The following is a 25944-nucleotide window of genomic DNA, read 5'->3' on the forward strand; positions in this document are numbered from 1 at the left end:
TAGGCTCTGGCACACTGCTCACAGATATTTGTGTAATGAATAGATGCACATCTCCCCTAGCAGAAGTATTCTTCATTCTCTGGATCCATCTCCACACACTGTGTCATCTGGAGATGAGTGCTGTGAATCAGCTGTAAGATCTGAAAAAGTGAGAGAGCATGACCTGCTTCACTCCTTGTAATTCATTCACTTAGTTCCTGCCTGATGAAGTCTCTTCTGGCTGTTGCTGAGTCTGCAGTACTGCACAGAAGAGGCGTGGTTTCCAGCTCAAATAGGAGAGTGGGTCATCTGATGTCTAAGCTAAGAGCCACAACTTCTTTTCTCTTTCTGGTTGTTTGCTATATCACCTCAATGCCTCAGCATCTTCTCCAACTGCCAAGAGGTTCAGCTGTCTCCTATCAATGTGTGGAGAAAGGTTTTAGCTTTTCTCTCTTTCTTACAGGTAAACTTTAATGAGCCCTTGTCCATGCTTCAGCGCCTTACTGAAGATCTGGAATATCACGAGCTGTTAGACCGAGCTGCAAAGTGTGAGAACTCTCTAGAACAGCTCTGCTATGTTGCAGCCTTCACCGTTTCCTCCTATTCCACTACTGTCTTCCGAACCAGCAAGCCATTCAATCCTCTCCTTGGAGAGACATTTGAACTGGACCGACTGGAGGAGAATGGGTATCGATCCCTCTGTGAGCAGGTAAAGAGCCCAAGCTGGTAACACTTTTCCCTTCTTACGACAGGCTAGTTTTTGAGAAGCCAGTCTCTCCCCAGCGCAGTCTGTCTTCTTTTTCATCAGGGTTTAATATACTAGGCCTGTTATTCACCTGCTGTTGTGGATGTAAAAATATCAAGGGAGGCTCTTGGGTGTTTATCTCCAACTAATAGGCTCTAGCTTTCTCTTGTCCACTCTTCTTTGTTAACTCACTGATTTCTTAAAGGTGAGTCACCATCCCCCTGCTGCTGCGCACCATGCTGAATCCAAAAATGGCTGGACGCTGCGTCAGGAAATTAAAATCACCAGCAAGTTTCGAGGCAAATACCTCTCCATTATGCCCCTTGGTAAGGCCACCATGTTTGTTCCAGTACAGGTGTTCTGACATGATGGAGGAGGCCACTAGTTCAGGCATCAGATGGGACTTCTGATTCAGGCACCAATATCACTAGGTAGCACTGGGCAATCATTTAACTTCCCAGCTATCAGTGAGTTAGGAGACCAGGCACTCTTTTTAAGACCCCATCCTACATAAATTCCTTGTCTCTTTAGTGTATTTACTTTTTGTGTATAAGTACTACCTTAGAATGTAGATTCTAGCATGCCTTTAAGAAATTCTTTTAGTGGTGTTTCCCCATTACTCTAGCAGTCTGGGTCTTTCTGTATGTAGAACATTTAGGATTACAAGATTAGATTTCTTGGCTAGTATCTCTCCTATGGTCCTCTCTCCTCTGCATGATGGATTGTGTATCATTTATGTAATGACTGAGTCCTGGGTAAGATGAAACTTCATTTTATTAGATTACAAGTTATTTTTGAATCAGATCAAAAAGATGAAGCCTGGGAGTGGGAACCCTGATGTGTAGAGTTGGAAGCACACCAGAAATTTTCAGCTGCTGCTGTTTCTCACTCTGTACTGATTTTCTTTCACTGTGTGTGTGTGTGTGTGTGTATCAAGTCTTTTTTTTTTTTTTTTTTTTTTTTTTTTTTTTTTTTTTCTGGATGTGGTGGTGCATGCCTTTAATTCCAGCATTCAGGGAAATAGAGGCAGGTGGATTTCTGTGAGTTCAAGGTCAGCTTGGTCTTAAGGTGAGTTCCAGAACAGCCAGGACTGTTACACTGATAAACCCTGTCAAGATTTATTTTTATTATTTTTTAATGTGTGTGTGTGTGTGTGTGTGTGTGTGTGTGTGTGTGTGTGTTTGCATGTGAGTGTGTACATGTGTTTTCAGTGCAGTTCCCACAAAAGCCAGAGGTGTCAGATCCCCTGGAGCTGATGTTATAGACAGTTGTGAGCCACCAGATATGCATGCTAGCAATCAAACTTGGGTCCGTTGGAAGAACACTTAACCAGTGAGCCATTTCTCCAGCCCCTGAAAATTGTGTTTTTTTACTTTATAGTTTCATCACATAACTATATCATTTACTTATGCAGATACTTTACAAATTGTATAGGAGAAAAAGTTACTATCTTTGATATATAGTTGGCTTTATTGGTCTCTTAGTTTCTTAATGTGAATTGAAGTTATTGACTGAGTCCTTTCAGAGTGTCTTAGATGGATTATTTCAATTTTGTTGATCTGGGAATGACTCTTGAGTTCTCCTTGCTTATTCAGGATAAGGTTACTGGATATAGAATTCTTCCTTTGGTAGTCTCTTTAACATCATGAGCCTTCCTGTTATTCCAAACATCCTGTTATTCTGCTGCCTTCTGGCCTTCTGTATTTTTTTCCTTAAATATTTTATTGTAAATACACATACATTTCAAACATGTTAAGTGTGTAGTTCAGTATTGTTTACCACATTATAATGATATGTGAACACTATGAACCATCCAACTCCAAGACCCTTCATCTTGTACACCTGAAACTCTCCATCCACTTAAATAGTAACTGCTCATTTTGCCCTTCTTCCAGACTCAGAAAACCACTGCTATTCTTTTTGTCTGTATAATTTTGACAGATCTTTGTCTGTATTTGTCGCAGGGTAGTGGTGGCACACCTTTATTCCCAGCACTTGGGAGGCAGAGGCAGGCTGATTTCTGAGTTCAAGGCCAGCCTGGTCTACAGCTTGCTACAGCGTGAGTTCCAGGACAGCCAGGGCTATACAGAGCAACCCTGTCTCAAAAAACAAAAAAACAAACAAACAAACAAAAGTGTCATTTCAGGGTCCTTTAGTTTTAGTTTTCAGTGTTAGAATTTCTCCTTTTTTTTATATGGAAAAAATAATTTTAATTTTTAAATATGTAAGTTTGTTTAATTTCTGATGAGCTGTTTCACAGTTTTAAATATTCTGAATTAGTAACTATGCCAACAAATTTACCTGTAGTGTTTCCACAGGAGACATTAAAATAAGACCAAATTATAGTTTTCTTCAACCAAAGCAGTCTTTTCTTAGTCCTTTTTGTGCTAAAGTATTACAAGAGCAACTCAAATGGGACCGCTGAAGTGACATGCCAACATTTCAGGGCACATTTAAAACACTAATAATTCTTAAAGTTACTGTATCCTAAAATATTACTACCAACTGTTTATAGATTAGTTTTGTGTATCTACTCAGACAGAGGCATATTCGTAGACCTCTGAAAATAAACAGGCTCATTGGTCTCTTCTGGTGTCCACACAATAGGCAAGATAAGTTTACAATAGTGTTTAAATCAAACTATGCATCTGCAATCTCCTGACTCCACCACATTCAAAACAAAAGTCAGAGTTTATATGTCCACCTGTTGATGATTACAGGGTTGCTTCCTTGTTTTAACTATTGCATATAAAATCTTCTGTGAAGCTGAGTATAAATCTTAGAGTCCATTTTTTTTTTTTTTTTGAGTATATACCAGTAGTAGAATTCTGGGTCACATGGCAGTTCCCTTTTTAATGTTTTGAGAAATTCCACACTGTTTTCTACAGTGAGACTCTACCATTTTATATCCCTCCCAACAGTGTGCCAAAGCTGTACTTTACCCCTTGTCCCTGTTGTCGATTCATTCTTTCATCAATAGTAGCCACCCTAATTGGTGTTAAGTGTATATCATGTGCTTTTGGTTTAATAGTGGTATGGTGCTTGTTTTCATCTGCTTTTTTGGGTTTGTTGTTGTTGTTGGTTTTTTTTTTTTTTGAGACAGGGTTTCTCTGTGTAGCCCTGGCTGTCCTGGAACTCACTCTGTAGACCAGGCTGACTTCTAACTCAGAAATCTTCCTACCTCTGCCTCCCAAGTGCTGGGATTAAAGGTGTGCACCACCACTCTTGTCCTCTTTTGAGTTTTATGTAGTTTGGTGTATTTGATATCTTCTCTTCTCTTACCCATCTTCTCTACATAGATCTTAGGTCACCACGCTCAGCTGGTTTTGCCTTTGCTGTTGTAAATCTCTTCCACTATAGTGTACTGTCACAACTCCATTTTAAAACTAACATTAGTCTAGTTCCAGTTCTGAAGCTCTCTTATCCCATAGATAAGTAGTTTAAGGTAATACAGCTGATTGCTAGTCTTGACTGCCAATACACATTCCTTCCACAGTGCAGTGCTATTTTCCTGATGAAGGGGCACATTTGCCTTCTTTCTCTAGTTTTGAAATTGCTATTATAAAATACAGCTCCCTAGCTAAGATGTATCAGTTGTTACTATCTGACATCACCTAGTCATACTTTATTCATATACTTAAAATCAAGTAAACAAAAATAAACCAACAGTTAAAACATTTAAGAAGGGCCTAGAGAGATGGCTGGCTCAATGGTTAAGAGCACTGACTACTCTTCCAGAGGTCCTGAGTTCAATTCCCAGCAACCACATGGTAGCTCACAACCATCTGTAATGGGATCTGATGCCCTCTTCTGGTGTGTCTGAAGACAGCTAAAGTATACTCATATAAATAAAATAAATCTTTAAAAAAAAAATTAAGAAAGTTGTGCTTTTATTTTTTTTTGACTTGCTATTTTCTTTTTAAAGTAACGGATATTAGTAGGACATCAGTCTTCTTTCTGTGTGTACAATAGTGTTTTTCTGATACCTTGCTGTGTACTTTTGTTTCTAGGTACTATCCACTGCATTTTCCATGCAACTGGGCACCATTACACTTGGAAAAAAGTTACCACAACAGTACACAACATTATTGTGGGCAAGTTGTGGATAGATCAGGTGAGCAAAGGTACCCAAATTACCCTGAAGGTCAGGACACTTCTTTAGGAGGTAATCCTTGTTGTACTTAGACACAATGACTCATCCCAGACTGTTTCTACTGGATCTCCAGGGTCTCCTAAGGATTGTCTCTTGGGTAGTCGTCCTACTTCCACAAGTTCTAACTACAAATTATTATTTATGAATGATCAAATTGTAACTTGTATCAAGGATGAGTAGAACTCTGTTGGGCAATATAAACGACATAAGACCTAGCTACATGGCCCCGGCTTTTGATGCTTTTAATCCTAAGTACTAGGGTTACAAAGGCAGAGAACACTTTCCAGGAGTTATTGGGACATTGGAGAAATAGGACATGTGTAGGCTGAAAAGTGTAACAAAATACCCTCGGACAGGAGATGTGCTAAGAGATTTTTCCAGTTAAGTGTTAGCTGTGAGGTGAGACTGGTTTAACTGCCATCAGAAAAGAGGGAATACTGTGTTTTGGAAAAGGGCTTTATGGATGATGTGGAATTAAGCAGAATCTTTAAAAGGAAGAAAGGAGAGAAAACTGAAACAAAGGAAGTCTATAGGAAGATTACAAATGAAATCTGTAGGAAGATCTGTCATGTACAACTTTGAAACTGTAATTGTGGTAAGCAAAGGAGTTCTAGAGGGGTCCTAGTGAGGGACTTGTTCAGGAGGTGATTTATTATTTGTGTATTTCAGTACATGTACTGAAGGTCAAGCCATGATACCAATATGTGATACACGAAAGGAATGCTCGTGTAAAACTCAAGTCAGTCTTCATAAAGCTAACCCATGATTCTTTTCACTTTACAGTCTGGTGAGATTGACATTGTAAATCACAAGACAGGAGACAAGTGTAATCTTAAATTTGTTCCTTATAGCTACTTCTCTCGGGATGTAGCAAGAAAGGTAAGAGAGGTTGAAATGTAAATATTTTTAATTTAGTGTGCGTGCCTTAGAAGGGCTGGTGTGTGTGTGTGTGTGTGTGTGTGTATGTGTATGTATGTAGAGAGATAGGTAGGTAGAAAGTCATGTGTCCTGAGTATGCAGATCCGAAAAGTAGACCTAAAGGAGAAAACTAGAAAAGGAACCAAATACATTACTGAACCACTTTCTTCTCCTGAACACAAGGAAGTGAAAGAGAAGTACAAGGGCTGGAGAGATGGCTCAGTGGTCCCAGCACCCATCTCTAGTACTTCACAAATGTTGATAACTCTCGCTCCGGGGGATCCGACATTCACTTCTGGCTTCCAAAGGCACCTGTATACATGTGGCTGGTGCTCCCCCCTAGTCCCCCCCACACCCCTGCCTAAATAAAAATAAATAAATTTATTTTAAAAATAAAGAAAGTACAGTGGGAAGGGGAAGGTGGGAATGGAGGAGAGGAAGGAGCTGTAGACAGTAGGACCACTGACATTCAGAGGAGAGATGTCTGTTCACCACAGGTGGTTCATGCCACAGAATTTCAAGTAGGAATGAAGACTAGCCAGGCATGGGGGTGCTCCCTTTTAATCCCAGCACTCAGGAGGCAGAGACAGGAGGATTTCTGAGTTTGAGGCCAGCCTGGTCTACAGAGTGAGTTCCAGGACTACTAAGAAATAGAAATCCTGTCTTGAAAAACAGAAATTTAAAAAGAAAAAGTGAAGGCTATTTGGGGATTGAGATGTGTTTGTGAACCTGTGTAATTTTTAGAATAGTTGTGTCAGTCAGGTGCTTTTTTTGCTTTTACATCCTTTACATCAGAAATTCCTATTCAATAAGAAACTTTGATCATAGATCATCAATTCATTGGTCTTGTTTCAAATAGTATTTAAAAATCAGTAGCAAGAAATGTGGCTAACTCCATACCACTTATGATAACTGGATTTAACCAGTAATTACTTTAGAACTCTTTCTAGATTATCAGGTAAGCTACCTAATGGTGTCACTCTGCTCTAAAGCTGTGCTCTTCATCCTTGTAGGTGACAGGTGAAGTGACAGACCCATCAGGAAAAGTTCACTTTGCCCTCCTAGGGACATGGGATGAGAAAATGGATTGTTTCAAAGTACAACCAGCCTCTGGGGAAAATGGGGGTGATGCCCGGCAGAGAGGCCATGAAGCAGAAGACAGTAGGGTCATGCTGTGGAAGAGGAATCCATTACCGTGAGTATGGCATTCGAACTTCCTTTGCCTTTAACTCTAGAGTGGTATGCTAGCATTCTGCCTGCATTCTTTATGGCTGTCTGTGGGACTGACCAGGGAGGTGAGAACCTCTGAAGAGACTGTACACGTGATTGGAGCTGAAGTGTGCTTTGTTCCAAGACTATCTCACCAACCATATGCCAAATTGGATTTCTCCTTTCTAAAGTTTCACTGAATCATGGCTCAGAGGGATCTCTATAGTTTAGTGTTCTATTTTTGAGACAGGGTTTTACATAGTCCAGGCTGCTCTCACTGTGTACCCAAGGCTCTCTTTGAAGTGCTGATGTGATCCTCCTTCTTGTACCTTCCAAGAACTGGGTTACAGGCATGTAGCACCATTCCCTGCATTCTCATTGCAATTTAGAGCAGAGCTTTTCAAAAGCAACTGGGAAGAAAGGTGCTTTTCACCTGCTAACATTTTCCCCTACAGGCCCCCCGGGTTAAAGCACAGAACTTTGGAAACAAGTGCGGGTCATCGTCTTATATATTGCGTCTTCAGAAGTAGCCAGAAAGAGGTCTAAAAGGAAGCATAGGAAATAGGAATGAGGCAGTTTTAAAGATTTCATTCTTCTTGACAATTCTGAGTGCAGATGCTGCAGGCATCTGTTGTTTGAAATGATGCTGGGAAAGGGTGGGAGTGGTAGAATTTAGCTTTCTTTTTTGGGGATTTCTTGATAAGGCTTTAGAGATTTTCTACTTGTGGGACACTTAGATGCAGGGCAGTGTTCTGAGCTGTTGCCCCTTGGGGTGGATCATGGCTGTAGAGCTGCCTTTCTTTTGCTTTGTTTGTTCGTAGGAAGAATGCAGAAAACATGTACTACTTCTCAGAGCTTGCCCTCACTCTCAATGCCTGGGAAGGTGGCACTGCTCCTACAGACAGCCGGTTGCGGCCTGACCAGAGACTGATGGAAAATGGGCGCTGGGATGAAGCAAATGCTGAGAAGCAGCGCCTGGAGGAGAAACAGCGACTTTCCAGGAAGAAGAGAGAAGCAGAAGCTATGAAAGCCACAGAAGATGGTAACAAACCTGTCCCCTGCTCTGATTTCTTGATGTGTGGTATGTGTCAGCTCTAATCTTGCTTTTCATTCTCTTCCCTTGTAGGCACACCATATGACCCCTATAAAGCATTGTGGTTTGAGAGGAAGAAGGACCCTGTCACTAAGGAGCTAACCCATGTTTATAGGGGCGAGTACTGGGAATGTAAGGAAAAGCAGGACTGGGGTTCTTGCCCAGACATTTTCTGAAGCAACTGTAACTCGAAGAGGGCTGATCAGAGAAGACGGCAGAGGATGCTCGGGGAAGCTGGCAGTTGGGACTTTACCAAGTGCTTTCCTCAAATTTGTCTGTCTTAACCAATCACTTTTTCCAAATCAATCACCAGAAGCAGACACCCGTGGTGGTGATTGGCTGGTTGCCTTAGCTGATTGACACTGAAATCGACGTAGTAGATACCCATATTTGTAAGGGAGCAGTTTAGTGGCTGAAAGTTAGTGTTACCCTACATCTGCAAAGGCAAGTGAGTATTCTTCTCCCTCTGCCTCATAGAAGAAGATGTTATTCACCCTCACCTGTGTCTGCTCAGCCAGAGTCTGCGGAAGGTTGTGATTCATGAGCATTTTGGTGCTGTTCAGAGCAAGAACTGATTTTAAAGTTCCTTTAAAAAGAAACACATAAGATTTAACCAGCAGAGGCATCATGCATAGGTCTCAATGTTATGAAATGTACTCACTCATGGGCTGGTTTAACAGGGCGTCGTGTGTAGATAACTAAGATTTTGGAGCATCTGCAGGAGAGATTATTCTCTAGGGCTTGAATATTGAGTTATGTTCTTGGAGATTTTATCTTCACTTGCATACAGTACCCCTCTGCTGTTCTGTCTACTTTGACAGCAACCAGAGGTCTCCTTGGTTGTTAAGAGGGTCGCACTCCCCTCATAAAGGGGTTTTACGGACTTGCTCAGGTGGAGAACCTCTGCAAACAGGCAGGGTGGGAGAAGACTGCTAGCCGCTGTACCTTCCCAGTCCCTCCTTCATTGCCTTTCTGGCTTCTGTTTCCTGGCACAATACCATTTTGAGTTTGTGCCACAGTCTGGAGCAAAACATTGCCTGACCCATTCTGTATACTTCAGAATCTGAGAGAAGTTCCTCTGCAACAAATGTTTTCATCTTGAAAGTCCCAGTAGAATGGAGCCACTTCTGGAATAATGTGTTAAATCATCTGTATATTATATATATATATATATGTAGAGAAAATCTAATTTTTTCCCCCTTTCCCATGAAGAATCTTGGTTTTTTATATCACCTGTCTCCCTGGGACTCTCCAGTGCGCGTTAATATGGGTTGGTGCGCCTATGCTTTCTGTGTTTGAGAGGCATTGCAACTCCAAGAGGGTCATGTGTGGCAGTTGCTAAACAGGGGCAGGGAGGGAGGTTTGTGTCACTTACCCACTGCTGCCTCAGCTCAGCTTTTCTGACCACATGTGGCTCTTGGAAAGGAAGTCCTAGTCTTTTTCCTGCCTCAGTTTCCTTCCTTAGGAGGTGTACGGGTAGAAAGTCAGGAGGGTGATTTCTAGCTTCCTTATATCCCAGCTCAGGCTAAATCCCAAAAGAGTTTTCTTCCAAGGATGTGAGCTAACAGCCCTTCGTGCCCTGTGGGAACTGCTCCTGCTGACGCTGGCATCCTTCATTTTTTCTTTATTAGTTCTGGTTTCCTGTTCAGAAATGTAACCTTTGTGCAACCCACCCTTGGTTGAGGGTCATAAATTGAGGTGCCTTCCTTGTGTACTTTTTGTTAGTGTTTTTGTTTTTGTTCCTTAACTGTTGAGCCTCAGCCAGTGTGGGTCCTTGGGGAAAATACCATTCCAGAGGAAGCTATCCCTCCAGGGAAATTGGATTTTACTGGGTAAATTAGTATTTTCAGTCCTTCCCCACCGGTTCTCCTTCCCTAGATAAAATGATCAAAGATTGAGCACTAGGGAATTTCCTCCTAAGAAGGCTTTCCCCAGCACAAGGGGTTACTCCAGGGAGGCCCATAAAATGGGCACCACCTCTGGAGGCTTTGGATAGAATGGAAATTTCCCAAGGCACCTCCGTGCTTTAGCCCTTCCCCTCTATCTGCACTACATTTCTAGCTTGATTCCCAGATCCCTGCTTACAGAAGAAGCTTAGGAGTCCTGAAGATGGAATAAAGTCACATGAAAGCAAAATAAGACTATATATATATTTTCAGTTTTTTTGCCTTATTGCTTTTTTTCAAAAAAAAAAACTACTAAATTAAATAATTTTTAAAAAGCTATATTGTCTGATTTGCTTCTCCTCGTAATAGTCAGGAAATAGTGGTGCACAGGGGGAGACCTGGCAGTGGGGATCTGTTCTGTTTGGGAATTTTATTTTATGTAGATGAGTGTTTTGCCTGTGAGTATGTATGTGTGCTATGTGCAGGCCTGGAGGCTTTAGGGGCCAGATGAATGTATGGAAAGGTGAACAACCATTGGAGTCTGGGAACCTAACTCTGTGCTCTTAATGGCTAAGCCATCACTCAAGCTCCTATATTTCAATTCTTCAACATCAGTCCAGGTTCATGTGCAGAGTAGCCTTAACAGCTCTAATGCCTTCCAGTGTGACATTTGTCATTGTCCTCTCTTACACATAGAAACATAACTAATGCTTCTGAATCTGGGGCTGCTTCCCTTCAAAAATGGATGCATAAAGGATGTAGGGGCAGAGGGCTTGGCCTGGATTTAATCCCCAGCCCTGAAAGGTAATAATAGTAAAAGCTAAATTCTCAAAATTCTTAGCTGTTTGATGTATGGGCTCAAAGGTTTAAAGGCCTTCTGTTTGAAGGGACATGACTGTCATTCCAGCATTCAGGAGGCTGGGGCAAATTCCCCATGCCCAGGAGCTCAAGTCTGGGGTAACTTGGGGAGAGTCTTATCAATAGATAGATAGATAGATAGATAGATAGATAGATAGATAGATAGATAGATAGATAGAGGCAAGGAGTGTTGGTATAGGCAGTCCCAGGCAATAAATAAATAAATAAATAAACAAATAAATAAATGAATAAATAAATGAATAAATAAAGGCAAGGAGTGTTGGTATAGGCAGTCCCAGGGGAGGCAGGATGATTACAAGCCTCAGACCAATCTGAGATACATAGATCCTCTCTCAAAAGCAGAAACTTCTTCAAGCAATGACACCATTTTCCTTTTTCATCTGCAGAGTCCAGGCTGGGGAAGAGTAGGGTATAGGCCTGGAGAGCTCTCCAGTAGATAATACAGCAAAGGATCCTGCCCATGAGGAACCTGAGTATGTTGTAGTATTAGAGAATTGAGAGGGACTCAGCATTCTCTGGGCCACATAACTTTAAGAGGAAAATGTTAGGATCATTTTGACAGTGAAAAAAGGCACTTGGAGAAACTAGATTTCTCAGAGTCACACAGCTGATTGGCTGGTCAGTGTTGGAATTCAAAGTTGGGTGTGGTTAACCGGAGTTTCTGACCTCTGTTAGCCACCCTGTACCTAGGGAGGGACATTGGCTTGGAAGTGGTTCTGAGTTTCCTCAGGTGATGTTCTCTGCCACTGAAGTGCTAGACTGTCTGCACAGGCTCATATGGCTAGTGCCATTTCTTTTAAAGCTCTGCCCTAAAGACTGGATTTTTCAGATCTCAAGTCAACAAAATAAGCTGTGTTATCAGGGATTGTTTTTGTACCAGGTTTGGAGAAACCACCTGATTATTATTACAAGCTGGGATGTTAAATTGGCAAGGCGAAAAAGCACAGCAGTAGGTATGCTGCATTCCTAACAGTCCTGTTTGACCTCAAGCCCCATCACAGTTTCATTCCGACAGTAGGGGCAGTCAAACAGCAGCAATGTGTCATGAGCCCTCTTTGATCTAATAACATGACATGAACTGGAATGTGGATCCTGAGGGTCAGGATCCAACATGATTCAACATTATGACTCAGCAAAATTTCGAATCATTCCAGAGACCTTTCAAGTCCCACAAACGTAGGGAAATACAGGCTTTCGCCACAGATGGTTCACCATGCTCTCTTAGGCAAGTAAGAGTGAGTTTGGCGTTTACCGTTCTGTTTGAATTCCCCAGCCTTCATTTCTACAGAGTTGAAAAGCTGCAGAGATTTCCATCCTGTGGGGCGGCAAGAAGAGATGACAGTGAGGAGGAAGACAGCCACTGTTCCCTACAGTCGAAGAGGAGTGAAGATAGAGCCTTCCAGAACTCTTAAGCTGTGGAATGAACCACAGTAGTATCGATAACCTCAAACAGAAAGTGTACCGGAGCGCAGCTTGCACCAGAACACTGCCGAACTTTAGACTCCAATGTCCCCAGTTTTCCCACGAGGACTATGCACTGTGCAGAGGCCCTGGGCTTTACTCCACAACATTAGAAAGATCTTGAAGGAGGCGTATTTCTATAGCTTATTCCAGACAGTCTCCAACATGATGGCCTAGGTGCTTCTCCCTTGTTTATAAAAAACAATCACACATCCAACAAACTTGTTCAACTATAGGGTCAGTAAAATTATGTCTCAAAAGGCGGCATAGAGAATTTTCAGATTTGGTTCATTATAGATGTACATTTTATGGAACAAAATTCAGAACCTCCAGGAATGGTGCACATCTGTGAATTCCAGCCATTGGGACATGGAGATGGAAGATAGTTCAAGGTCATTGTTGGCAACAGAGTGAATTTGAGGCCAGCTTGGATCTCATGAGACCCTGTCAAAAAAAATTATGAAACACACTTGTCCACCCTTCCTTACCCACTGGAAGCATTCTGAGCCTTGTGTAGTTTCTGGAGCTCTTATTGTAAAACATAGTCCTGCTGCCCTTTCAAATTGCTACTGCATTGGTCATTGTTCCTTCAGGAAAGGAGCTGTGTTGATCACATGAGGGGTCTTCAAAGGATAAACCTAAAGAGCTCCAGGAATGTGGGTGTAGCTCTAGAGTGCCACTGAGTGTGTGCATGGTCTGGGGTTTGCCGCCCAGCACTGTGATCAATTACTTAGAACTCTCTGTAAAGAACTTATAGAGGTCATGGCCTCTGAGCTTGATTGATTGAGGTGATTTTAGAGGTTACTAAACACAAGTTCAGTTTAGAATATGGCTGGAACATTTTCTTTCTTTCATTCACTCAGCCTCATTCATTAAGCTTTTACCTGAACCTGATATCTAACTGAATGGGAATACAAATAGCAAACGAGATTAGGTAATCAGCCAATTGCAATCAAGTTTGACAGGTGGTGTGAGGCACTGTAACCTGTAGGGAGAGCTGGGAGAAAGTGGATGGAGGCATGTCAGGAGTCTTGGAGAACTAGAAGCTGTGATTGCGAAGCTAAGTAGGAATTAGGGGAAGGGTGACTGCATAGACAAGAAGAGGAGCAAGGTCCAGACGAGCATCCTTGCAGTGGCTGCATGTGTCACTAGTTTAAAGTCAAGGCATTCGCCAGCCTTGGGAGTTCTTTGCTCAGCTCACTAGCCCATTTCCATTCCTGGGAGTGCTTTTTTCCTTTCCTGGTAAGCTATTTTTATTTCTATACCTTGGCTAGCTTTTGTTTACTTGTTTGAGACAGGGTCTCCCTGTATAGCCCTGACAATGCTAGAGTTCTCAATGTAGACAAGGATGGGATCCTTCTGCCTCTGCCACGAGTGCTGGGACTAAAGGTGTTTGCCACCCCATAACCCCCACAGCCTTCCGTGGCTAACCTAACGGTACATGTCTTTCAGTCTACCTCTCCTCATGGCAGCTGCTAGTATTCTCACTTAATCTGTACTGTTTTTTCTTTTAAATGATAGTAAACTTGTTGTCCTCAAACTTAAAAGGAAAAAAGAATACTGAGCAAGGTGCTGAAGGAGGTATGGTCCCACCCACAGGAGGCTCTGTGTGCTTTTAGAAGAAGCCTTGGCTTTTGTTTTTAACTAGTAAAAAAGCAGGATATTGGATTTCAGATAGAAAACAGTTTATGAATAAGACTGGTTAAGAGGCTGGAGAGGAGAGATGAGAAGCAGAGGAATTTTAAGTGGGATGAACAACTCATGGGATGAAGACTAGAAGGTAGAGAGGGGAAGGTTTTTGCAAGTCTCTGACCTAGGAAACTCAGATAGAAGATCAAGTGTTCCGGCTAGTTTTATGCCAGCTTGACACAAGCTAGAGTCATGGAATGGAGGGACCCTCAGTTGAGAAAATGCCTCTGTAAGACCCAGATGTAAGGCATTTTTAAAATTAGTGATTGATAGGGGAGGGTGTAGCCGATTGTGGGTGGTGCTATCCTTGGGCTGGTGGTCCTAGGATCTATAAGAAAGCAGACTGAGCCGGGCGGTGGTGGCTCACGCCTTTAATCCCAGCACTTGGGAGGCAGAGGCAGGTAGATTTCTGAGTTTGAGGCCAGCCTGGTCTACAGAGTGAGTTCCAGGACAGCCAGGGCTACACAGAGAAACCCTGTCTCGAAAAAACCAAAAAAAAAACCAAAAAAAAAAAAAAGACTGAGAAAGTCATAGGAACAAGCTAGTAAGCAGCAGCCCTCCATGGCCTCTGCATCAGCTCCTGCCCCTGTTTCCCCCTGTTTGAATTCCTGTCTCACTTACTTCAGTAATGAACAGTGATATGGAAGTATAATCCAAATAAACCCTTTTCTCCCCAACTTGTCTTTGGTCATGGTGTTTCACCACAGCAATAGAAACCCTAACAGATAGTAGCAGGAATTCTGAAACGAGAGAAGAAATGGCTCAGTGGTTAAGAGTACTGCTCTTGCAGGGGACCAGGATTCTATTCCTAGCTCATACCTGCCTGGAACTACATACAACTCAGTGGATCTGATGTTCTTCAGCCTCTGTAGGACCCTGCCCTCACATGAATGCTTCCACACACAGTTATAAACATGCAAACATAACTAAAGTGTAACAATTTGGGGAATTGTAAACACCCTTAATCTTAACATTAGGAAGGCAGAGACAGAAGGATCAGAGTTCAAGGTCATCCTTGGCTATATAGTGAGTTCAAAGCCAGCCTGGTTTATATAGTTCTGGAATTCCAAAAACAAACAAACAAACAAAGGAAGGCAAGAAGAAAAAAAAACTGAAAGAAAGCCATTTCTTTTCAGATATGCTTTGTTGGAGGTACTTGTGATATTAGAAAACATGTGTTTTAGATCTACTCTTGCCCAGAATAGCATCCAGTTTTCTATGTACCTCATACTGCCTTCTAATTCACTATATAGCCAACGATGACCTTGAATTCCTGGTCTTCCCTCCTCCACCTTTCCAAATCATGGAATTACAGCCATGTACCCTGCCACCTGTTTTGAGAAACAATTTTAAGCATGGTTCTTCTATGTAGTCTGAGAACTAAGACCAAGGGAAACCACAGATTAAATCATTTGGCCAACTCTAATCAACTTGTAATCAAACAAGCAAGATTATATACATATAGAATATACTCTGTAGAATATATAGATTCTGATTCAACTGAGGAATTGAGGTTAGACTAGTATATATGTAATAATTGTACTATATAGTTAGTGCCATTATATCTTAAATATGACTATGAAGGAATTGACTTGCCCTGAATCCCAGGCAAGCATCTGGTCAGGCTAGAATTTAAGTCCTCCTTTGTCATGTATACACCAAGCCTATACAGCTGGAGTGGCTCTTCATTGCAGCACACTTAACTACCATATGCCTAGTGGCTTAAAGCAAGGCCTGTTTATGAGCTCAGACCTGAAGTGAGGAGTCTCACACCACAGGGCTGGCTTCTTTGTTCAGGGGCTCATGAGAAGAAAAGAAGACTTGGCTGAGTTCTTATCTGGAGGCATGTTAGGGAAGTCTCCTTTGGCATTTCTCCTTGCTGGTGTCCTTCAGTGTCTTTTTGTGGTAAAGAAACAGTTTCCTTGTTATGGTCATCGAGGAGCCCCTTTCATCCCAGGGGCTACCTGCATTCCTTATCATTCTCCAGCTTCAAGCCCAGAGAGCTTTATATCCTTCTTACGTTTAACTTGAGATTCTTCTACAAGTAGCTGGAGGACCCCATGCTGGCCAGACATTCTGTTGCTGTGACAAATACCAGAGAGAACTACTTAAGGGGAAGAAGGGCTTATTGTAGTTCATGGCTTCTGTCGATGGTTAGCTAGCTCCATGGCTTTGGGCCAGAGGGAAAGCAGAACATCACTACCGAAAGGACATGATGGAACAAGGTAACCAGGAAGTGTAGAGGAGTAACAGCAAGGACCAGGGTTAAGAAATAGCCCTTTGAGGGCTGGAGAGATGAGGTCCTGAGTTCAATTCCCAGCAACCACAAGGTGGCTCACAACTGTCTGTAATGGGATCTGGCCCCTTCTTCTGGTGTATCTGAAGACAGCTACAGCGTACTCATGTACATAAAATAAATAAATCTTTACAAAAACAAAAAAAGAAAGAAAGAAATGCCCCTCCATTCCCTTCCTTGAGTGACGCACTTCCTCCAAAGGCATAACTTCCATAATTTGCCACCACTTATTTACCTATTTAAATTTAGAATCTTCCAATTGCTTAAACCAGTGATTAGGTCCTAGCCCTGGTGATCTCCTATAGAAACAACCTCACTCACTCAGAAGGGTACTTACCATTTGGGCATCTTTCAATAGAATCAAGCTGACTAGCAAGATTAACCATCTTTTTCTCTTTCTGCTCCTGGCAGTCATCTTCCCCTTTTTGCCCTTCTTTCTGCCTTCCTTTCTGTCCTTCTGTGTCCCCCACCCCTCCCCGTGTTCTCTGCTTTCAAAGCTCTGCTCCCCTCTGTCTGCTTCTATCCCTTATCTGGAAAAACAAAAAGGCTAACCATCACAAAACCCTCTATAACTAATAGATATTTATAATAGATAATCGAACATTTTAGAGTTAGATGTGTCTGTCGTTTAGGAAAACTTAACCATAAATGGGAAATCCTACCATTGATTTTGTAGTTTTCTTTCCTGGGGTGGTGGTGGCGGTGGTATCTGGAGGGTTGGGAAGGTCGTCATTATTTTAGGATTTCTTCTACTACAACTACATAGAGAAAGCAAAATGGTGATGTTTAAACAAGTCTGCTGGGTCTGCAAAACCCTTGCCTAGTTGAGGCATGACATGGCAGCTCTACACTGGATAGAGAAAAAAGGAAAGGAGGAAAGGAAAGGAAGGGAAGGGAAGAGAAAGGAAAGGAGGGGGAGGGAGGGGAAGGGAAGGGAAAGGAGGGGAGAGAGGGGAAGGGAAGGGAAAGGAGGGGGAGAGAGGGGAAGGGAAGGGAAAGGAGGGGGAGGGAGGGGAAGGGAAGGGAAAGGAAAGGACATGACTGTTTCTAGATATAGTGGGGGAGAAAGTTTATTGTAGATAAAAGGGAGGCATAGCCAGAGGCAGGGACATCTGGGAGAATCCCAGAGTGGACATAACCCTGAGCCTTGTGAGGAGACTGGGAAGGGGAAGGGATAGGGGAGAGTGTAGAAGGGAGAGGAGTAGGGAGTGGGATATGCCACCCTGGAGGACCTGGTAACAGGTAGGGACAGAGAGATGCTGTGAGACACTGGAGGCCAGTGTCTGCTTTGATAAGTTAAATGGGCACATCATTTTGTCCCAGGTTTGAGACCCTGTGTACACCTGGGATGTACTCTTCCCTCAGTCTCTTGAAAAAGGCAATCTGGAATCACTCCCTACTTTTTGTAAATCCTAATCAAGGTCATCTATTCACTTCACATTACAATAAGCTCATGTTCTCCCTTCTTATGAATCAACTTAGTATGAAACACTGGATTATTCTAGCTAGCTTTAGGGAACTTAAGACATTTTCAAATGAAATGCATGCAAGGAATGTACAGCTGTGAAATGGGAGACAGGTGGGATAGAACCAGCATGTTAGGGATATCATTAATCCATAGCTGGCTTCTTTGAGTTTGAAAGGGTCCTGCAACTCCTATTTCGGTAACATGGAAAGTCTACAGCATGTGAAGAGTTTGCAAATGGCAAGTGTGTTTGTGTTTATGTGTGTGTATGAGTGAGTGTGCGCTTGAGTGTGTGTGAGTGTGTAAGTGTGTGTGTGTGCTATTAGTGGGAATCAAACAGGGCAACTCACATTCTAGTTCTTCCCATCCTTTTCCAGACATTTTGTAAATATATCTGACATTCAAACTGATATCTGTAAAAATAAAGCTCAAAACCAAAACTCAAAATATACTGAGGGTCACACCTTAACCTTTTAAAATTTGCTTCCCTCAAAAAAAAATTAGTATATGTGTATCTAATCATTGCAACAGTGTTTTATGTCATGAAATCTGTGTATGTGTGTGTGTGTATGTATGTATGATGTGTGATATGTGATGTGTGTGTGTGTTTATGTGTGTAACTAGCTTCTGTTGTACCTATACAGTCAATGCTGTGCATGGATTAATAAGCATGCAATTGTAATTACAATCTCAACAATTGAATTATAATCTCAAAAATTCATGAATTGAACTGTGGCTACAGCTCAGTGTCCGTGCACCGCCTAGCGTATATGAGGCCCTAGGCAATATTCATTACTTTAAAATATTTTTTGAGTTTAAATATACATATATGTGTATATATATGTGCGTGTATATATATGTGTGTGTGTGTATACATGTATATATATACACACACACATGTATACACACACACATACATACATGTATATATACACACATATATATATTAAGCTGAGCAGTGGTGGCGCACGCCTTTAATCCCAGCACTTGGGAGGCAGAGGCAGGTGGATCTCTGAGTTCTAGCCAGGGCTACACAGAGAAACCCTGTCTCGGAAAAACTTTAAAAAAAAAAAAAAGAAAAAGAAAAATTAGTATTTTTTAACGAAGAGAAGCAAATTGCCGGACAATTAAAAGACATCACTTGAGAAATAATGGATCACAGGTAGTAAATAAGGTCCTAAATAAAGATAAATAAAGTAGTAAAATACTTTGTTACTTTGTTACATTCTTGGCTAAACTTAGCTTAGTACCACAAAAATGTGTTTAATTATAATTATCAGGTTAAAAAGGGGACCTACAGGTACATCCGAAATAGCTCAGTTGGGAGAGCGTTAGACTGAAGATCTAAAGGTCCCTGGTTCGATCCCGGGTTTCGGCAGTGGTTTTATATGGTGTCACAACCACGTGTATGCAATTGAATTGCCTTTGTGAACTCCACTTGTTATGAAACTTACTCCCTCCGTAGACATCTGTGTCCTTTAACTTACTTCCCCTCTGATGTTATCATGTGTCCTTAATGTGCCCCGTGATTTGCACTCAACGGAGCACGGTACTTTTCCCGATGATTTCATCGTTTCAGGCTTTTTATGTGTAGTTGCCTGCCGGCTGCCGAGCTTTGAGGCTCCAGCTCAGGTGCGTCATAGGGTGTGGCTGAGCTGGGTCCAATAACCTGATGGTTCAAAAGCCCAGGACACAGCCTGGCCTCTTTTTGCGCAGAGACTTTGTCCATCGAGATAACAATAACCAGGACCCGCAGACAGGTCATGGATGGAGTACAGGCAACGAAGGAGTCCTTTTCCGGTTTAGGTCTACACTACTGTTATCACTCCAAATGCAGCACTCCCGATTAAATGTGAAATTCAGAGACATAGCCCTTTAGAATAAGCAGCGTCCCTAATTTTGTGAGGACCATATAAAGTAGGTATCGTTGTTTCCGTGGAATTCGGTTGTAACTTGGTGCCCTGTAATTTCATTTGCCACATTGAAAATCACTATTACACAGCCTCCTGGTCCCGAGTTCAGTGTTCATTCACCTTGTGTCCCAGCAAAGATACCCAGACACCAAGCACTCAAGATAAACTGAACCTAAGCTGGCCACAGTTCTACTGGAGGTTCTGAAGGCTTTGGATTGGATTCTAGTACAAAACAACAGACAAACCCAAAACGTGCAGCGGTGGTGTGTCGAGCTATGAAGCAATGCTCAGTGGGGTAAGCAGAGCCTCCTGTGTAGCCTGGTGCCAGGCTGAAACACGGGCAGAGAAGAACAGACCCAAATCTCACATTCTAAGAACACATACTGTGCTAAAGAAACAACAAACCCAGAAGCTGTTGGTAAACTGACTGGCTCTTACACTTCTCAACCTGTTAGTTGAGACCAACCAAATCATTAGGCTCTTGGATGGAAAGATGAGTTTTGGTCAGAGACTCTTGAAACTCAAATGATGGTTAGAACAAATCAAAATGGTCATCCAATAAATCGGAAAGTTCAAACTTTGGACGATGGATGTCACATGAGTTATGAGTAGTTTTATGTGTCAAGTTGGCTGTGTGACAGTGGCTGGTTATTTGGTTAAACACCAGTCTAGATGTTATTGTGGAGTGCATGTGTGTGTGTGTGTGTGTGTGTGTGTGCTGTGTGTGTGTGCTTTTAAAAGCTATAATCAGGATCAGAAAAACAGCTCAGTGGGTAAAGGTACTTACTGCCAAGCCTGAGTGGAAAGAGAAAACTGTCCTCTGACCTTCACATAGGCGCTGTGGTATGTGTGCCCCCCCCCACCCCATACATGCATAAATACATGTAACTTTAAAAAAGTAAAAACTATAAATAATATTCAAATCATCCCACTTCGAGCAAGGCCAACTATTCTCCATAATGTGGTTTGCTCCACACAATCATTTGAAACTCTTAAGAGCAAAGATGAATTTCTAGTGAGAAAGGAATTCTAAAAACTCAGGGTCAGGAATACCTACCTGCCTGAGCCTCTGGCTGACTGACCTGCTCCTGTGTTTGGAACTGAGAGTGTCTCTTTACATCCAAGCATTCACAGCTATTTAGACTGCCAGCGCCCTACAGGCTTTTCCTTTTTACTTTATTTATTTATTTATTTTTTATTTTTGAGGATATCCTATATGCATACAATGAAATATCATATCTATCCCCCATTTTCCTTTCCAACTCTGTATCTCCACTCAAGTTTTTACCTTTCTCCCTCCCTCCCTCCTCCCCTCCCTCCATCCCTAGCTCCCAGTAAGACCAGTGGATTTTGTGCATGAGTGTGCGAGGTCATGCACTAGAGCACGGGAAACCTCCCAGTGACCACATCTTCAATGAAGTTTGATTTCCCCTCCTCCAGCAAGTAGCCACTGCTGATAATTTCAGTGTGGTGTGAGGCCGGGAGATCACTTACCTATCTAGCATGGGATTTTAGGCTAGCTTTATTTTGTGCAGGCCTTGTGTAGGTAACCACCGATGCAGTGAGCTCATGAACTTGATAGCCAGGTCATGTTCAAAAGACAGCATTCGGAAGCACACCTCCTCATCCTCTGACTCTTACATTCTTTCTGTCTCCTCTTTCGTAGTATTCTCTAGGCGTAAGTGGTGGTGGGGTTGGTGTAGACGGTCTATTTAGCTCAGGAGTCAGTTTCCTATTCTCAGCCCTGTGATCAGCCCTGTTATGCATCTCTCTGTTGACTGCTGTCTACTGAAAGGAGAAGCTGCTCTGTCCAAGGTCGAGAGCAGCCTAGGTCTGTCAGTGCCAGGCACTATCAGGACTGAGGAAGTTTGGGGCCCTACAGGTTTTGAACTTAAAACTCCCACAACTGTTTGAACTAAGTTCTTTCTTTCTTTCTCTCTTTCCTTCCTTCTCTCTCTCTCTCTCTCTCTCTCTCTCTCTCTCTCTCTCTCTCTCTCTCTCTCTCTCTCTTTGATTGTTTTTTGAGACAGGGTTTCTCTGTATTGCCCAGGCTGTCCTGGAACTCACTCTGTAGACCAGGCTGGTCTCGAACTCAGATATCCTCCTGCCTCTGCCTCCCAAGTGCTAGGATTAAATTCTTAAAATATCTCTGCTTCCAATTCTATTTTCATCTCTTCTCTAGCTGTGTCCAGTCAGTTCTGTCGCTCTGGAGCAACCTGACAGTTTGCTTCAGTACCTCTTGCACACAGGTAAGGGGAAGGTTGGAATCTAGTAATAAAATGGGAGTCATTCATTGCATTGGAGTGTCATGCCTTTGCCTTGGTCATGTTTCAGCCAGCGGTGGAGGGAGGAAACTGGTGAGAAGCACTGTGACACAGCAAGAAGGGCATAGAAGACAGCTGAGTGACCTCAGTCAACTTACAAGGCATAGTTTAGATGCCTTTATCCACCCACTCTGCAGGATGATTGCTTTGCCAGCTGTCCCAGGGAGCACCCCAGGGAAGATGGCACTTCAATTACATTCTCCAGTGTGTAATAGGGAGGAGACCATGGCGTGCCCAAACATGCTGCTTTGGCACAAAGGTTATTTTGAGCCATAGAAGATTAAGCAACCAATACAACGAAAACCTCTCTACGTTTTTTCTAGTCGTATGCAAGCAGGACATACATGCACAAAGGTTTCTCTCCTCCCCTCTCTATCTCGGAGGACAAAGGTTGGACAACTAAAGATAAACCCTTATTGGCTTGCAGATTGCACAAGAGGAATCTACCCAACAGACTTCCTTAGCTACCTTTATCTACCATTAATTTCTTATGTATCTACTTTCCCAGGATGTGTTCTGGAGACACCAGGTCCTTTTCCTTTATCTTGGCACCCATCCTAAAATACTTTATTATTATTATTTCTTGTTGAAGGTGCTATATATACTGGAACTTTGGGCTGTTTCTTGAAGAATCACCTACTCTCTGGGTATCTCTCCCGTGAAATGCACGTGTTAATACACTTGTTTTCTCTTGCTTTTTTCTTTTGTTAAAAGAACGTCATCTGAGAAAGCAGCAAAACAGGTATTATTTTTCCTCTTTCCCAGGTGTTTGGGAATAAGGAACAGAAAGGGAGGTGACATTCTATTTGGTAAGAGAAGAGCACCCACCAGCAAAGGCCCAGTGGACTGAACGACTGTAGGAAGATATGCTATAAAAATAAAATTCTGTGTTATCATAGAGGAGGGGGTAGGAGCTGCGAGCCCTTGGCGTTGGAGCTGCGCGTGCGCAAGGCCGGCTCCCTGGCAGGGGCAAGTTGGAGCGGGGGTTGGGAGGTGGTTAGGCTGGGACTTCTGGTATGGTAGGCCTGCCCTTTTCAGCTATTGTACTGCGTACTTGTATTTGTTTGAGCTGGGCACCCAGGATATACCCAGGAGGAATCGAAAATTGTGTGCTGAAAGAAAGGGCGTCCTGATGGTATAACCCCTGGTTTCAGTTTGGGTTTAGGGAAAGAAACGTGTAGTGTGGCAATTGTTACCAAGTGGCTTCTGCTCACTTCATACACTTGTGCAGAACTCAGGGTTCACAGTTAAGGGATCAAACTTCTAAGTGAAAGGCATGTTTGATTTAAGAAGTCTGTATCCAGATGCGAGGCAAACGCACCATTCCATAAATCCACTTTGTTTTCTTTTCACTTTCACGGATCGATCTCTATCCCGAAAATTATAAGGAGCCTAGTAATCTCCATTAATAGTAGCTCAGAAAAAAGTGGTAGGAGTCTTCACATACAGTGTTGGGCCTGTCGCTCATGGGCCCGGATAGCTCAGTCGGTAGAGCATCAGACTTTTAATCTGAGGGTCCAGGGTTCAAGTCCCTGTTCGGGCGCTTCTGTTTTCTTTTAGAAAGTGATTAGGACAGTTAGATCTGGCTAAAGAAAGAAATGTTAAAATTCTGACGAGCACACCACAAGCTCGACGCGTTCTTGGGAAGGAGCTCGAAAGTTCGGGAGACACGCCAGCAACCACTTTGCCCCACATGCGCGCGGCTGCCACTCTGTTTCCCTATACTATCCCCACCCTGTTCTCAGGAAAAAAAAAAAAGCTTCTATGGGAACTGAAACCTTACATAGAGCAGCTTGCCTTTTCACACCAGGTCCAATTTCTCCTGTTATGAAATGTGCTCCTGATTACTGGCAGATGCTGAAGCCGAGGTAGAGATGTCTGTTAGTGGGAGAAAGGGGCACACAGTCCAGTGCTGGCTGGTACAAATCTAAAAACGTCAGTGCACATCCACGTCACGTTCATACAGTCTCACCCATATTCTTGCAGGATTTGAAGAACTTGGCTTATAAATACAAAGTTTGCAAGCCCTGAGGTGAAATCGTTTTCCCTGGGAGGAGACACCGCTTGTTTAATACAGATTGAGTCTTTATTCAGGTGGGCCACAGAACGAAGCCGAACTCCGCGAGCGATGGGGATGCGTACGGAATGAGACAGGCGCCCTCTAGGGACGCAAAGATGGAGGTGGAACGCGAGTGTGAGGCCGGGTCTTCGCCGCGCTCCCAAGGACCGATCCCGCAATGACCTCCTCTTCCTCACTGACAGCAGCGTCCTCCGAATAAGGAATCCTGGCTTCCTGTAATAACTTAAAGAGACCAGAATGCTCTCACAAGCTTAGTAGAATCCACAGGAAAGCAGGTGTATGTGATAATTATTAAGAGCTTTTACTCTAGTGATGAAACGAAATCAAATCAAAACAAAAATGTATGCCGAAACCGGTAAGGAGCCGTTTCAAAGAAACATATACACTCGAAATCACAGGCCTATGGCCCCGAGACTTGGTTGGTTGGTATTTGTTAACGGAACGGCTCTGGTCACTCATCCAAAGAAGAGGGGGCAGTAGGGTGAGATTGGGCTCTTTGAAAATCACCATGATCTGGATTCTGGGGGAAGGGACATTCATTGTCTTCAGTTCTATAGCCACTGAGGCGCCCACTAAGTTGTAAGAGATAGTTCTACATCCATGGTTACACAGGTAGCCCTGGTTAAAGTCAGTAGGCCTCAAAACCTGTAACCAAACCGAAACACCAAACAACAAATTCAGCATACGTGAATGTGGGAGAGGGATTAACTAGTGGGCTGGGAGAGAGACTAGAGAGGCTAAGTAAGAATGCAGTTCATATATGTGTGAAATTCAGAGTATGTATCCAACAAGCGTTGTACAAAGTCATTGTCATCGCTCTTCGCTCCCATCATTTTCAGGCCGGGCTGGAGCACAACACTGACTGCTTCCCTTTTGACCCCCGGTTGCCTCCTTTTCTGCAATAGTTTGCACGTGCCCTTCACCCTTCGCTGAAAGGCGACAGATTAAACCCTGAAGTTCGTCGCCACCCTGACCTTTCAGGCCTCGGGCAGATTTGGGTGGTTGAGAGCAAACTGGTTACTTGCGTGAAAGAATTACGATCACGCAGATGTGAGGGATGAATGGAACCGTAAGACCAAGCTATACACACCAAGCACTCGTTGGGACCCTGGATAAGGGTAGAGAAAGCGTAGAAACTAAACGAAGGTAACCCGGGACACATCGTGACATGACAGGAATTTTGTTAATTTTGTTACTGTTCTTAAAACTGCAGAACTAAAAATAGTGCACCTCTAAAAATGAAATAAAAAAAAAAACCCCAAAATTGGAGGTAAGGTGACCTGATTTTTTTTTTTTCTTTTAACTTTAAATTTCCTTCGGAGAGGTAACAAAGACCCACCATCCGAGCTGAAATAGCTCAGTTGGGAGAGCGTTAGACTGAAGATCTAAAGGTCCCTGGTTCGATCCCGGGTTTCAGCAAGGTTCTATTTTGTTGTTATTTCTGGCATTCCTTCCCAACTCCAGTACAACAGCCATCCTTGTGAAGACACAAAGATCTTTGGGAATAAGAGGGAAAAAAAATGCAAAGGTTGTTGCTGCTGCTGCTTTAGTCATCAGATGATTGGGTCCTAGCTGTGATACATAGCTCAACATCTTATATGGTGGGAGCAGACACGTCGACAAAGTGTTACGGTTCCAATGGCAAACCAAAACCGATTCCATCAAAGTTCACCCCGGGGAACCAATGAGCTTAGTAGGGTTATTTAGAGATCATGGATGAGGGTTATGGGCAGGAGCACGGGTGACCGACCCCAAAGCAGCCACATTTTTTGGGACCCAGCCTACTTCCTCACTGGTTCTATAATGTAGAGTCCGTTCCACTAATCTCTTCCAGCTGAGCTTCTCATTAGCTTC

At 42.9% G+C, this 25944-nt stretch overlaps 1 protein-coding gene and 3 non-coding genes across 6 annotated transcripts in view; all 4 read left to right on the top strand.

Annotated features, from left to right (window-relative positions):
- Positions 1-10322, top strand: part of Osbp (oxysterol binding protein) — a 28862-nt gene extending 18540 nt beyond the window's left edge. For all 3 annotated transcript variants that reach the window (XM_031389791.1, XM_031389792.1, XM_031389793.1), the window contains 7 exons: positions 443-688; positions 930-1050; positions 4735-4838; positions 5661-5756; positions 6809-6990; positions 7826-8046; positions 8131-10322. In XM_031389791.1, coding sequence (XP_031245651.1) covers positions 443-688; positions 930-1050; positions 4735-4838; positions 5661-5756; positions 6809-6990; positions 7826-8046; positions 8131-8273 — 1113 coding nt within the window. In that variant the 3' untranslated portion in view covers positions 8274-10322. The remainder of the gene's footprint in view (positions 1-442; positions 689-929; positions 1051-4734; positions 4839-5660; positions 5757-6808; positions 6991-7825; positions 8047-8130) is intronic.
- An 8756-nt stretch (positions 10323-19078) lies between these two features.
- Positions 19079-19151, top strand: Trnaf-gaa. The gene has a single exon. It is a non-coding gene; the product is annotated as a tRNA-Phe (tRNA).
- Positions 19152-23480: 4329 nt separating this feature from the next.
- Trnak-uuu lies at positions 23481-23553 on the top strand. The gene has a single exon. It is a non-coding gene; the product is annotated as a tRNA-Lys (tRNA).
- Positions 23554-25436: 1883 nt separating this feature from the next.
- Trnaf-gaa lies at positions 25437-25509 on the top strand. Its single transcript has one exon. It is a non-coding gene; the product is annotated as a tRNA-Phe (tRNA).
- The last annotated feature ends 435 nt before the right edge of the window (positions 25510-25944 follow it).

This window comes from Mastomys coucha, unplaced genomic scaffold (assembly GCF_008632895.1).
Source record: "Mastomys coucha isolate ucsf_1 unplaced genomic scaffold, UCSF_Mcou_1 pScaffold21, whole genome shotgun sequence".
NCBI classification, from domain to species: Eukaryota; Metazoa; Chordata; class Mammalia; order Rodentia; family Muridae; genus Mastomys; species Mastomys coucha.